The sequence below is a fragment of the Mycena indigotica genome (genome assembly GCF_014461135.1).
Source record: "Mycena indigotica strain 171206Taipei chromosome Unknown Mind.scaff0007, whole genome shotgun sequence".
Lineage (NCBI taxonomy): Eukaryota > Fungi > Basidiomycota > Agaricomycetes > Agaricales > Mycenaceae > Mycena > Mycena indigotica.
In genome coordinates, this window is record NW_023503006.1 from 2,129,259 (window position 1) to 2,143,634 (window position 14,376).

General features: G+C 50.7%; 3 protein-coding genes across 3 annotated transcripts; 1 reads left to right on the forward strand and 2 right to left on the reverse strand.

Moving 5' to 3' along the window:
• Window positions 1-4,330: 4,330 nt before the first annotated feature.
• On the reverse strand, window positions 4,331-5,215 carry MIND_00841200 (uncharacterized protein; the record flags this gene model as incomplete). Its single annotated transcript, XM_037365078.1, has 3 exons — window positions 4,874-5,215; window positions 4,662-4,804; window positions 4,331-4,613 (listed from the first exon to the last, which is right to left on the reverse strand). Exons 1-3 carry the CDS (start codon window positions 5,201-5,203, stop codon window positions 4,331-4,333), a joined length of 756 nt encoding a protein of 251 aa, XP_037218320.1. The 5' UTR covers window positions 5,204-5,215.
• A 193-nt stretch (window positions 5,216-5,408) lies between these two features.
• MIND_00841300 (DNA (cytosine-5)-methyltransferase) lies at window positions 5,409-9,697 on the reverse strand (the record flags this gene model as incomplete). The annotated part of the gene is made up of 17 exons (XM_037365079.1): window positions 9,231-9,697; window positions 8,980-9,181; window positions 8,590-8,928; window positions 8,430-8,539; window positions 8,298-8,374; window positions 8,073-8,247; window positions 7,653-8,025; window positions 7,186-7,592; window positions 6,913-7,135; window positions 6,675-6,866; window positions 6,366-6,629; window positions 6,299-6,312; window positions 5,980-6,251; window positions 5,879-5,929; window positions 5,737-5,834; window positions 5,584-5,688; window positions 5,409-5,534 (listed from the first exon to the last, which is right to left on the reverse strand). Exons 1-17 carry the CDS (start codon window positions 9,686-9,688, stop codon window positions 5,409-5,411), a joined length of 3,486 nt encoding a protein of 1,161 aa, XP_037218321.1. The 5' UTR covers window positions 9,689-9,697.
• Window positions 9,698-9,820: 123 nt separating this feature from the next.
• MIND_00841400 (uncharacterized protein) lies at window positions 9,821-14,365 on the forward strand (the record flags this gene model as incomplete). Its single annotated transcript, XM_037365080.1, has 24 exons — window positions 9,821-9,857; window positions 9,904-9,962; window positions 10,007-10,088; window positions 10,138-10,280; window positions 10,327-10,428; window positions 10,480-10,599; window positions 10,642-10,743; window positions 10,796-11,025; window positions 11,071-11,155; window positions 11,205-11,353; window positions 11,407-11,704; window positions 11,752-11,883; window positions 11,932-12,003; window positions 12,047-12,171; window positions 12,220-12,409; window positions 12,463-12,536; window positions 12,583-12,678; window positions 12,726-12,764; window positions 12,815-13,200; window positions 13,251-13,327; window positions 13,378-13,416; window positions 13,464-13,814; window positions 13,874-14,266; window positions 14,318-14,365. The coding sequence occupies 24 exons, from the start codon at window positions 9,821-9,823 to the stop codon at window positions 14,363-14,365; spliced, it is 3,429 nt and encodes a 1,142-aa protein (XP_037218322.1).
• Between the last annotated feature and the right edge of the window lie 11 nt (window positions 14,366-14,376).

The following is a 14,376-nucleotide window of genomic DNA, read 5'->3' on the forward strand; positions in this document are numbered from 1 at the left end:
ATCCCAGTGTCTGATTGATATTGTCCTCCATTTGACTTGGTGTATGCTCCATTTTCATCCTTGAGGTCTTGTTAGAGTCCATATCTGCTAGCACAGAATAAAGTCCTTCTTGGAGAAGCCTAGACTGCTCATGCAAGTCTGCATGTAAATCATCTAGCTGTTCAGTCAAATGTCTTGTAGTATCTACATCCTGTGCAAAAACAGACATCTTTTTCAGCTGCTGAACTGGCTTTGCCTGCTGTGGTAGTGGTGTCCTCCAAGCTTCTCTTGACCTAGCTATAGGTAGCCTTGGATGGTTTGTCACATGTTCTAGTTGTGGCATTTGTGACCCTGGTCCTTGCACCACCAGTTTTCCTGAACTCCATTCCACTCTAGACTGATCTGTGAACTTTTCTGGATTCCTGACTTGGTCTAGCCTGGTCACTTGGTTCCTTTTCTGGTCCTCATGTTCTGATGGAGCTTCATCAATATCTTGGCTAGTTTCTGCCTTGAGCTCCTCTGAATCATTATCCTTCATAGATATGGTGCCCATTGCAGCAAGCCTTTCAGCTGTCTTCACCAATTCAGATAATGCAATAGTGTCTTCACGACGTCTCTGGTTTGTTGAAGTTTGTAGACCATGCTCTTCCAGAACAATTTGTCCTATCTTCCTATCCAGCACTGCCTGTTGCAATTCTTTTGCTGATCTATGGTCAAATGTTCCCAAGTAATACTTGCATGCTTCCCTATTTGTCAAGATTGAAGGTTCCTGTTGGAGCTTCTCCACCAGAACCATAAACTGTCTTCCAAACCTGATAAGGGGTCCTTCTTTATCAAGTTCAAGTCCTTGATGCTCTGCACATAGTTCCTCCAGACCATGCAATGTTCCAACTTCTCTTGCCTTCAACTCTGGATAGAGGGAATGAATCTCTGCAATAAATGCAGCATATGAATAGGCAGCCCCATATGTCCTAAGTCCTCTCCAGAATAACCTTTTCCTGGTAGGCAGATAACTTGTCAGAAGCTCCTTCTTCTTCTGCTTATCCTTGATGCTGCCAAGTTCGAAAATGCTGACCATATTGTCAAGAAAATCCACCAGATCATCAATCAAATCACTGGTAAACTTTGGGCATTGGTCCTCCCATGACCTTGGAATCCGAAAGGGAGCTACAGCTGAAGAAGCTGGTACTGGAACTGCTGCATTAGATCCAGAGTAGGGTTGCCCTTGTTTCAGACGAGGTATCTGTGAGTTTCCAGCCATAAACACAGAGGCCATATTGCCCTGCATGTTGCCCTGCATGTTGCCCTGCATATTATCTTCCATCTGATTGCCCATCAATGGAAAGTTGACCATAGGTAAGGGTTGCTGATCATGGCCAGCATTGATGACAGCAATGTTGTTATTGTGGGTGACCCTGCCAGCAGAGTCACATGGTACAAGGTGTGGTGGTCCCAACTCCAGCTTGTCATTGTCTTTCTTCTTGTGGATGAGCCCCTCGCGGTGGGCTCCAGATGAAACGCATGAAATAGAAGCTATGATGAAAGTGGAAACTCCACAAACAACACAAACAACTAAATCAAACTGAGTGAGGTCAGGGCTCCATGCAAAGTATATGCATGCTGCAACCCATAAGAAGAAGAGGAAGATGACAAAGCTGAGTGGGAACCATAGATAGATAGAGAGTGATGATGATGTAAGTGGTGATGATGTCAATGATGATAGTGATGATGTGGGTGATGTGGATGTGGATGTGGATGTGGGTGTGGGTGTGGATGTGGATGTGGGTGTGGGTGTGGGTGTGGGTGTAGACATGTAAGACCTGCTCACCATATCATAAGAGGAAAGACCAACTCCCTCTAAACACCAACCCAATACGAAACCAAAACCAAAACCAAAGCAACTTCCCAAAAGGGTAGTAGTCACAGTCACCGTCACATCGAATATATTTGTTGTTGTTGATATGTTATTTATTGTTTTTGTTATTGTCGTTGCTGATAGCACTGAAGCCAGCATCAAGAGCATCAAACAATATGCCATATATAGCAATAATGTTCCAGATATGGGTCGCTCCATCAGGTGAGGGCGACGTTCCATATTTGGCAAGATGCGTCTGAGCATAGTCACAGTCTAACCAAGGTTATGCCAAGTTGTTTCTCATAAACAGAGTCGGTGTGGTCACGTGATCACGGAGATGACTAAGCAGGTGGGTTCAAGGGTACCAGACCCGACGACGAAAGGGGAGGGGTGTATAGGCAAGAACTCGATGAACCGCGCAGCAGTTCTAGCGTGGGAACGGGGTAACAACTCAAGGGCACCTATTCACTCTCGGACCGACGACGTTGACGTTGACGGCGACGGCGACAGCGGCGACGACGTTGACAGGTGTTCTTCAATACAATACCCCGCGGGGCCGTGATCGTGATCGTATACAGTACTCGCTTAGTCGTTGACGGCTTCCGTTAACCCTGGCCCAAAGCGGCGCGAAAGGGGAGGGAACCCGAAGGGGGGGATTCACTGGTCTACCTACTACATGGGGGCCCTTTATATACCTCAGCCGTTGCTGCGGACAAGCCACTGAGTCACTCGGCGCCGCGTTGCCTAGTCACTCGGCGCCGCGTTGCCTAGCACCCAGATGACTCACTCTTGCTGACTCACTCGGCTCTGGTGACTCACACGGCTATGTGGGTGACGTGTCCAGCCGGCTGCTTATGCGGCTATGCTGACATCTTCCTTCTTGGCCTTTCCCGCCATTTTCACCCCCTCTACAGTGTGCATGCTCTTCAACTGTAAGCACGCAGCGTCGAGTGCGCATCCCCAATGCGGAGCAGGTCATCGAATACCACGTCCTCCACCGCCTGTGCCGCCCAGGATGTAAACTGATCCGCATGGAAGAAGGCGAATGCCGGATGCAGCGCCGCCCGGACCGTGATCAACGGCAAGGGGTCCGTGTCCCACCGTTCGCGGACCAACTTGTCCCCTAGATACAGATCGTCGGGCAGTGTCTTGTTTGCGAGGCTCCCGGACACGGCACCATCTTATACTCGTAGAAGGGCTTCTTAAGCATGTCAAGGATGCTCTTCCGCTTCGATGCGTCGCTTAGCGGAGCGTTGTGTAGCACACACATTCGTCGATGACATCGATATCTGCGCGCGATGGGAAAAGTGTCCACAGTCCCACACTAAATGCAGCCGCCAGCTCAGGGTTGACTAAGTATTGCCTTGGTAAGAAGACGACGATCACAAATTTGTACACTCACGCGTCAGCGAGTTGCCCGAGTCAAACAATCCAGTGTCTTGTCCAACGGTAGACCCAGACACCAGATGATCTTCGAGGCCTACGAGACAAGATGAGGAATTCCCAGCCGCGCGAAGGCCAAATATGTGTTGCCTTGTATGAGGAGTCTTCAAGCGCGGCGCCAGGCTCGCGAGTTCGATCGTGGTAGTCATTGAACAAAAGTGTCACTACTATGATGGCCGGTGATGGCCGCTTTCACGTTGCAACCTCAGTTACACAACGTCAATAATTCGCAGCCCTGTATTCCTCCAGAGTCGGCGGACTGGATGAGCGAAGGTCCCATAGGGAGTATCCTATGTTGGTCATTTCGCGGTTAACGTTGAGACATGCCTTCATCGGAGGCGTCGCCCAAATTGAGAAAAAGTCTGCGTGGATGATCGCAAATGCCGGATGCAACGCCGCCCGGACCGAGATGAGAGGCAACGCATTCTCAGCCCAGTCCCCGCGAATCAGCTCTTCTCCCTGGTAAATATCTTTGGGTAGCGGGCAGTCGGGATGGTAGGGCGCCAACTCCGGGAATGGGGCCATTCGGTACTCGTAGTCGCGCTGCTTCAGCAGCTCGAGCATGTTCTTTCGCTCCGAGGCATCCCGCAGTGGGGCATTGTGCGCCACGTATTTTTTAATGACAGCAATATCCGCTGGCGATGGCCCCACATCGAATAGCTCATCCAGAGTCCAGCGGTAAGCCCAGACGATCTTCAGTTCCTGATACGGTTCAGGGTGAGCATTCGTTGGAGTTGTTATCAACTTTCCTGTGCGCAAGGTGAGTACTGTATGGTCGGCCTGATGTTAAGTAATGCGCACCCTTTCCGGAGAGCTCTCATGGTACCCCAATATCGTCTGTTTCTCCGTTGAGGACTGGCAGTGCGAAACCAGGCTTGCAAGCTCCCTCGTGGAAGTCATTGAACAAAAGCGTCACTGTATGTGACGAAAGCGTGACATAATGTTTGAAGAACAAGCTTGACAGGAAGAGGCAGCAACTGGAGGCCTTAAGGGCACAAACATGATATGCGGCATCTCCCAAACTCTCCGCCAACTCTGTCAATACCGAAATCATCACGTCAGCTGCAGGCCCAAGACCGGCTTATCCCGCAGAAGTGGCGCGAGCCGGGCAAAGCCGACTGCGGCTGCCCACACGCCGAAGACCTCCTCGAGCTCCGCGAGAGAATCCGCATACTCCGCGTCCATCGCCACGCTTGCAACCGCCGCTAAGCCTCCGCAGCGCGCCAAGACCAGCGCGGCGCCGAACGCGGCGAAGAGCGGGTGCACGTGCGAACGGAACGCGGGCCACGTGTGCGCGTCATTACACGTGGCCCATGAAAGCACGACCGGCCCGGTGCTGTGGGTGCGTCAGAGATTTGGCTCACCGCTGATGCGACCCACTCACGCCGCGACGACTGGACTGCCGTCTGTGTTGGTTTCGGTGGTGCTGGCGACGCGCGGATAGTATATGAGGTGGTTCCCGGCATTTTGGAGGTTCTCATCGAGGAGGATGACTCGGTAGGGGTAGTGCACGCCCACGGGGAACGCCTGCAAATGAATGATATTGTTGTTTCAGATAAGGAAAGGAAACACACACAGTCAAATAACTCGTCTCACCTCTCCCATTCCCTTGTGTCTGCAAAAACTCGCGCGTATCGCGACCAGGGTCTTGTGCTCTGGAACAACAATAAAGGTGTCCACATCCCGCAGGCGTTCCAGGCTGTTGTTGAGTAGCTCAAAATTCCACGCGCACTCCGTTGTCCACTCCTCGCCATCAGGACAATTCCACAACCGAGCCATCTCAGCGCCGAACTCAGCTTCGACGCGCGCGTCCAGTAGGCGGACACAGTCAGTCGCTGGGCTCAGGCGCTCGTGTGTGATGAACTCGTGCTGTCCAAAGAGCCGACACGATTGCAGCGTTTCGCCAATGCGCACGTATTTCTCCATTCGGGATGTGGTTGGAACGAAAGCGCTCAAACGCCACTTAGATAAGCTAAGATAACCACTACTTGCCCGATTTAAACACTTTATGAAAAAAAAAATATAACAGCAAATGCCGGATTAACGACCTTTCTGTTCTGCCAATCTAGTACTCGCAACTACGATTATATCCATTTCAGCACACCAAACAATCAGTGCACCACCGACCGAATTAGAGCTCCTCGTCATATGCTTGGCTCCGATCGCTTTTGTGCTGCTGCATTAATACAGCGCCGATACTCCGTCCCAGCGCGGTCGCTAGTGGGAGCGGCACCGCGTTGCCCACCATCTTGAAATACTGCAGCAAGTCAGAATAGTGTACTGGCGCGTACTGCCGGGAAGAATACCTCTTGCAGTCGGCGGGACGGTGTCGCCTTCGTCGAGAGAAACCTGTATTCGTCGGGAAAGCCTTGCGATCGGGCGAATTCGCGGAGAGTCAGCGTTCGTTTTTGCTGTAGTCATATAAACCCCCGCAGAAAAAGTACCATCCTCAAGCTCACCGTCGGGTGCAGAAAATGGGCCTTGCTCGTGTATGGCTTCGGCGAGGTCAAGGCCGTCTTGAAGACCGAATCCGCGTCGAGCCGGCCAAAGTAAGTCTCTACACTGGCATTAGAGAATACATCGCGGATATATGCAGTGTACCTTTATTGTTCTGCCGCATTCGGGCGGGTAAAATATGCTTTGGTTCTATATCTGGTCAGGTTAATGAGCCATAAGTCTGCGCATGACAAAATTGTGGTTACATCGATGGTTCGCCCATGCCTTCAACGGGACCATGGTGGTCAGCTCCACCACCCGGTCGCTGAAGCTTTCGGTGACATGATAGTGGTCGACAAAGTCTGCGGGCCCACGGAGCATCGCCTGCGTGCGTGTCACCGGCGCTTCAATGCATGTCCCATCCACATATCCAACCGGGTCCCTGATAACGGGCAGCTGCAAGATCCCCTTCTCCTCCCGTGTTTTCCGATTTTGCCGATCCCGAGACGTCTCTGGGACCAGTTGGTGGGGGTTGGTCCTGTAACACATTCAGCAACGGCTCCCAGACAAGTGATGAACCCGGACCAATCAAATGCGGGCTAATCATGCACAAGTTAGCGGCAAACATTCCCAGTCAAGCTATATGCCTCACCAAATCGCCAATCGTTTGGCGAACGGTCACCGGAGGATGCGCGGCGTAGGTCGTTTTCTCGACAAATCCACTCGGCCGCGTTGGCGGCAACAGATGGTCACTCTTGCGCACGATCATCTTCCGTTTCTGCGCCGGCTTTAGAAATGCATGCGTCGGCGGTGGGAATGATGGCATCAGAGTGCCGGACCGGGCGGCAAGTATGATGACGCGGTGTCTGTCTTGACCGCTTCCATAGTCACCTGCTTGGAGAACCTTGAAGCTGACCTACTTGTGCATGAGTTTTGTTGTGTAGGACAGCGAACGACGCACTTGGTAGTTTAGGCATAATAGCCCGCGCACAGTAAGCTTCAAGGCCGACATTTTGATCTCCTCGCCTTCGCGGGTCACAGTCTTGTGCTGCAGGAAGCCAGGAACATTTTCGATAACAACGTAGCTCGGTTCGAACACCTCGACAAATCCGAGCATTGTATATGGTAGGGTGGACCGTGCATCGTCCACTTTCTGCCAATCATGATAAAGTTCCTGCTGTCCTTAAACAAATACTCACCTTCAAGCGATTAGCTCCACTGAATGACTGGCAGGGCGGCCCGCCAACAATGATGTCGACTTGTCCTCGACGCGGCAGGCTCGCATGTCCGGCAGGCAGGGTTGTACCGTCAGAAAGGCGAACAGGAGCAGGAGTTGCGTGCCCCGCCTCATGACTGGCAACAAAATGTCGAAGGGCATCGTTAACATCTTGATGAATTACAGTCGAATCCGGATGGTTTTCCCTAAAACTCGCATCAACAGACAGCGAAATCACCGCAAGATGAGATAGTACTTGTAAGTTTTGACCGCGCACAAGGAATGCTCGATCGCCCAGCGTTTTTCGAAGAAACGGGTCTGTGCCATCCCAGTGGACAAGCCACCGGCGCCAGCGAAAAGATCCAGGAGCGCGAGCGGCGATTCTCTGAGAAAATAGTGCTCTGACTCCGCGATATGGTCCTGGAGGCAAGTCTGACATTGCGAATCATTGAAGTCGTCCTCGTCCATGCTTTCCCGACGATAGTCACCATCGGTGGTCTTCACTTCCCGCATTGAAGTATAAAAGCGATCGGGACTCCCGCCGACAGTGATCCAAGCATTTATTGCAGCAGAATCGGACTCTCGGATATATCGGACATAGGCCAGACCATCCAGGTCGTTCTCTGAGATGTTGTTTTTATAACGGGTACGACACAGCCGATGCTGGTCGTTGTGAATTCAAGTTAGTTCATGGTCAACTCAAAAATTTGGAGACGAACACACCTCATCGTAGCGAAGACTACCTTCCTCATTGGTTTTATAACGGTCATAATACCGGATCGTACATGAAACCTGCCCCGTCGCTGCAGGGTCCATAGGTTCGAAGTCGATACCCTTGATCTGGCCAATGGTCAACTGTCTCTCGGTTCCAACCTGGGGCCGGACGTAAACAAAATCCCCGACGTGGTAGTTAACACCGAAGTACGAGAATCCAGTCGAGTCATCCTCAACCGGCTTCACGGTTTCTCGTAAAATCTCCAGGTCTCGCAGGCCACATATCATGCAGGGAGACGATGAATCAGCCGCTCGTAAGCGTGTGACCTCATCATGGTCGGGAATCGCCGTGAAGCTGTATTCTTCGCCGTCCCACATGAACCTATATCATTGCTGTCAAGAAGATTATTTAATTATCGAGGCTCGCACCTGGTAAAATAAGATTGGGAATACTTGTCCTTGCTTTCCGTTGGTTCAATATCTCGGGCGTGGAGGCGCTTGAGGTCACATTTTCGAAGAAAACTGGATGCATGGATATCGGCACATTCATGGAGCAAGAAAAGCTCTTGTTGATGGGTCACTTGCTGCAACATGGTTCGGCTACCTGTTCCAGAGAAATTAATTGAGTTATATGGCTGCAACAAAGAAGGATACCGTGTTCAAGCCATACACAATGAGCCATTATCTCGTTCGTCCCTATATTCTCATAGAAGAATTCGATCTGACAGAACCTAATAGCTCCTACAGTGAGCGTTGGAACCAAAATGAATGTGAACACGATCTGACCATGCCCTCTTAGCATACTGGTTTGAACAGTATTGTTGGAAAGCCTTTGCGCTTTCTGCTCGTTCGGAATCGTCATCTTCACCAGGTGTTACACTGACTATATCTCCGGTCTATTCGAGTATTAGCGGTTGCTTAAGCTTGAGAGAATTAGAATCCTTACGGTATATTCAACCCCATCGATCCGCGCAGACGCGTATTTACCATGTCCTATCGGGGAATCCAGCTCTATCAACTCCGGGAGTACGTGTTCCGGCACTGGATCCATTTCTTCGATATCCTCTTCAGGCTCTAGGGACTGTCCAAGAATGGTCATTTGGACATTGAGGTGGGGGAGGATCGCCCGAGCCACCCTTGGCGTAGTCACTGTGTTTCGTGTTATATTATCAGCATGAATGTCGAGTGTTGCATTGGTTCCAGGAGTTTTCAATATCTTGCCAACCAAATCTTGTGACCGTTGTGAGATGTCGAAAGTGAGTGCAATGCCTTCAAGGTAATGAAGCTGTTGGAGTTAGATGCGAAGGAGGATTCTTGCAAGTTGAATATGACGGACAAACGCAGTTGTCTTGAGTTGCCAATCATACAACGGTGGAGAGAGTTGTTGACGAAAATCTGAGAGTGTGGTTTTGGGCGATGCGGTAATGACCAGGTGGGTAAGTTGTTGGCAAACCCATAATGGGGTGAATAGATGCCGATATGCTGTGGTCGGCTCCTTGAGAATGTACCAGGCCCGCGATGTACGGATATATATCTTGCTGGAATGGGGTTTTAAGCTTCCGTGGCCACAGCAAGCACTTCACTCACTCGTCAAATTCGCGCTCTTTGACATCATAACAATGGTGAATGTCGAAACCTTCAATTTCGAGGGTCTCTACGAATGGACTATCATCAGGGTCTCCTTCGTCTTCGTCGTCCGAGTCCTCTTCGTCGTAGTGAACGCTGACTAGACCACTAGCCACAAAGCGACCGGTTTTGGGTAGAAGGACCTCCATCGCATTGGCCAGCTCTTGCGAGCGGCGGTCATAGATGGAAAACGCATCCAGACGTCGGACGGGCAGCTCATTCGCATCAAGAGCTGTCTCGTTGAGTTCAAGGTCTTCTTCAAACACGGTGTCCTCAACCACCGAATTGGCGAGTTCCGAAAATGAGCGGTCCGTCAGGTCAATAACTTCGTCAATACTGTCAGAAGATGGCCGGTGTTTCTTGAATGAGTAAGTGGTAGGGCTGCTTGATGACCTTGTCCTTTTTGAAGAAATTGACATGGAGGTCGAGTTTAAAAACTTCGACGGCCGCGGCGACGCGTAGTAGTCATCAAGCCGTGACGACGGTGACACCCGGGCCTAATTTGATCCTTCTCCGGCTTGTGCAAGTCGCGTTGTTTCCTCAATTCTTGAATGCGGCGCGATGTCCGCATCTTACTCGTTGGTGACGGTGTGCGACCTGCCACGGCTTCATTCAAGGTCTAATCCGTCGTCAGAGGGTGTAGGGAAGAGCACCATCGTCACGTCTCTGATCAAGGAATCCTACGTTGCCCATGTTTGTTGTCTCTCACCACTCGACTGGCGGCTAACGCTCCTTAGGTGCAACATAGGATTCCAGAAGTCACGATACCCCCAGAAGTGACACCAGAAAATGTAACCACCTACATTGTCGACTCCGGTGGTGCGTAAACGCGTCAGGATACCCCCATAACTTAGCAGCATGACAATAGCTGGTCCGGAAGACCGGGCTCATCTTGAGAGTGAACTGCGTAAAGCCCATGTCATCTGCGTCGTCTATTCTATCGATAACCCCAACTCTTTCGATCGAATTCCAACCTATTGGCTACCCCACATCAGGCAACTGGGCGTGAACGTAAGCACGCTTCCGCATTCTGCTGCTTCGTCTAAGCACAAAACAGGTTCCAGTCATATTGGTGGGAAACAAAATAGATTTACGAGGTGATGATGCTACCAATGAGGCCTTAGAGGAGGAGATTATGCCTATAATGGGGGAGTTTAAGGTTTCTACACAATCTCTTCCTCAACAGCGTTTCCTCTCATACCTGTCTCAGGAAGTGGAAACCTGCATAGAATGTTCAGCCAAAACACCACTCAACGTATCGGAAGTATTCTATTTCGCCCAGAAGGCTGTTCTCCATCCAACTGCGCCTTTATATGACTCTAGGGACCATGTCAGGCATTATTTACCCTTTTATTCAACTAACATATTGTAGGTTCTGAAACCTGCCTGCATGAATGCCCTTCGAAGGATATTCAAGTTATGCGACACAAATAAGGATGGAATTTTGGACGCAGCGGAGCTCAATGAATTTCAGGCGTGTCTTGACTACCTCCTCACGAAGAAGACCCTGCTTATGTATCCCACAGCGAAAATGCTTTGACGCGCCGCTACAAGCTCAAGAGTTGGAGGGAATCCGACAAATCGTTCAAAACAACACTATCGGTGGTGTCCGAGACAACGGCCTCACAGAAATTGGTTTCCTGTATCTGCACACCACTTTTATTCAACGAGGTCGTCTCGAAACTACATGGACTGTTTTACGAAAGTTCGGGTATGCGGAAGACTTGCGATTGACAGAAAGTTTCTTATCCCCCAAGTGAGCTCTCGAGTCTGTTATTGAAAATTTTGCTAATGTGGTCAGATTCGATGTCGCGCCAGACTGCTCCGTGGAACTCAGTCCATTGGGCTATCAGTTCTTCACCGATCTTTTCGAAACGTTTGACAAGGTAATGTTCCAGAAGCTTTGCAATATATTGACACTATAAAAATTTGAAGGATCAAGATGGTGCACTGAAGACAGTCGAACTAGAGCAAGTGTTTAGCACATCTCCTGGAAACCCGTGGTCAACTCAGAAATTTCCCGATACGACGTCATCCGACGATTCAGGTGCTGTAACATTGCAAGGCTGGCTCGCGCAGTGGAGGTCAGTTATTTTCATCTGTTTATGTTTGGGCGGCTTCTAAGTTTTCTGGTTAGTATGACAACACTCCTTGAACACAAAACCACCCTCGCTTATCTCGGTTACCTTGGATATCCTGGAGAGCCACGAACCGGAGCTTTACAGGTCACTCGACCGCGAAAGACGGACAGACGAAAAGGAAAGGTGACCCGCAATGTGTTTCTGTGTTATGTGTGTGGCGCCGCCGGTTCTGGCAAGACATCACTCCTCAAAGCGTTTGCGGGGAAGCCATCTACATCTATTTATGAGCCTACTAGCAAGATGCTCAGCGTTGTCAACTCAGTCGCCATTGAAGGTTCGGAAAAGTATCTTATCGTGGGTCGTTTTATTTGCATGATCTGTCGGCTATGAACGCCCCAAAGTTACAAGAATTTGGCTCCAAGTACGAGCAAGAGACGCTACGAAACTCCAAGAAGACGGACCTAGCGGATGTGATCGTCTATGTACACGATTCGAGCGACACCAATTCTTTCTCATACATCAGCAACCTTCGGGTGTGTTTGGAAGCCATTTTACACCCAAAGTTTCTGATCTGCCACCAGCAACAATACGTTCTTGACCATATACCGACGCTGTTTGTCGCTACCAAGTCAGACCTCGATCTAGCTCAGCAGGTGCGACACTGGCAATTCACTTCAGGTAACTGAGGCCCTGCAGAGACATGAAGTGCAACCAGATGTTTACTGTCGACGACTAGGTTTGCAAATGCCTGTGGCCGTCAGCATCAAGACTGGTCAAACTGCGGATGTCTTTCATGAGATATGCAGAATCGCTATGAATCCGTGAGTTGGACGATGTTGAATGACCTCCTCGAACTGATTTGACAGCAGAAATACGGCGATCCCTGGTGGCGCTGATCGGGCAATTCGTGCTGCGGCTCGGTTGCGAACCTATATGGCCATCGCCGCCGCTTTGGGTGGGTGCACTGCTGCTGCGATAATGTTCTACCGGACGACGAGGATGGGTGGTGGCTTGGCTGGAATTAATCTACATAGTCTAATGAGCTGGTTGTCGCGGGCTGTCGGGCAGTAGAAGCACAACAACATGAGGCATTGAGCACACAATTACATCAGAACGTGCTGCATGCCGCATTTGGACGCGACCTCTTTCCCTTAGCACAACCAAGTCACTTCGAGTTCCGAGAAACGTACGCGCCCCCGTCCTTGAAGGAATTCCTCCAACACACACTCAAGTCGATCTCGGTGCCCCACATTAGTTTACGACGACTATAGCATAAACCACAACGAGTCATCATGGACGAAGACATGGATTTCGACAGTTCCTCTAACGTTCCCCAGATGCAGAGCAACGGCGAGCAGATTCAGCAGTCTTACAGCGGTCAGATGGCTGGCATGGACGATGGGAGGAAGATGCTGTGAGTCGATTCGATGTATCAGTTTATGGCAATTCCCTGATGGCCTGCAGCGATTTGGTGTTCATTCAGGACTGTACAGGCAGCCAGGGGTCCTACATTTCCTCCGCAACGAAAAACATCGAGCAGATTTCGGGTGCGATATATGAGTCAGGCAAACTTCAGAGCCGGGAAGATCTGAGAGTGGGCCTCGTCGCTTTCCGCGACCATCCGCCTCAGGATCATACTTATGTGACCAAAAACTTTGGCTTCTCTTCTGACATTGCCAAGGTCCAGAAAGATCTCTCGACGCTATATGCATCGGGAGGTGGAGATGGGCCAGAAGCGGTCACAGCCGCCATGTTTGAGGCCCTCAATATGGACTGGAGGCCTGAAGCAAGCAAAATGGTTGTCCTCATCGCTGATGCGCCGCCACACGGGATTGGAGAGTATGGTGATGGTGCGTTTCCCCTTCATCGAGCACGAGTCCAAATCTGATCAGTTGAGCAGGTTTCGACGATGGTTCACCCGATAACAATGATCCCCTGCAACTGGCGCGGGTTATGGCTAGTCGTGGCATCACTTTGGTGGGCCAGAAACCACTGCTTTTAATCCTGTTCGTTAACCTAAAATGCAGTTTTTTGTGGCATGTGAACCCGCCCTCAGCGGGTATTCGGTCAGTGCCCTCCTGTTCACCACCCCACTTTTCTTATTTTTTTCCAGTACGCGACCGACTTCTATCGAGCAATAACTAATATCACATCGGGGCTGATGCTGCCGCTCACCACCGCTGACCTTCTTGCCCATGCAATTGTTGGCAGTGTGCTCGAAAATCTGGATATGGAGCGTCTAGTACGCGAAGTCGGGCACGCGGTTGCAGCACGGATTCTTGGCAACAATGAAAGTGTGGACGAGGTGGCTCGCGAACTGCACGAAAAGCTGTTACTCCGCAACGAAAGCACGAAGAAGGTTGTTATAGAAAGCATCTACAAAGATTCGGAAGAGTCGCGCCATAATGTGGAGGTCTATACTCAAGCTGCGTCACTGCAGGACGCCAGACCACATCTCAAACGGGTATGAGCTTGATCAACTTGGTTGTGTTTTCCGTTTTGCTAGGTTGATGTCATGTCTAGGTTAGTGGCACGCGGTTCACAGACAAGTACCTCGAGTCGCGATCGCAGACAGCGCGCAGCTCGCATTCTGGATCCAGCTATTCGTCATATCCGTTTGCACCAGCCACACCACCCCGCTCGCCCACCAAAACGCCGACTGCATCTCCTAAGCTTTCCAGCACCGGGTCTCCGCCGCGAAAAGTGGTGACTGACTTTGCTGCATTTGGGGCGCCTGCCAATGCAAGTGTGTTTGGCACTGCTGTTGCGTCGACCCCGTTCTCGCTCGCGGGTGGTAAGGCCGCGTTTGGAGGCATCCGGAATGCTGGTCGGGGAGGGTTTGACGACGATGACGACGATGATGATAACGGGAGGCAAAAAGTCGAGTTGAGAGAAGATTCGATTACATTGGATCAGGTATGTTGTTTCTTGAACACTTTTTTTTTTGCGTGCTGATAGAGTCGGCAGGCCCGACGGATTGCGATGCAGAGTGCCTGGAGAAGTGCGCGTGCGTGAGTTTTGTGAGA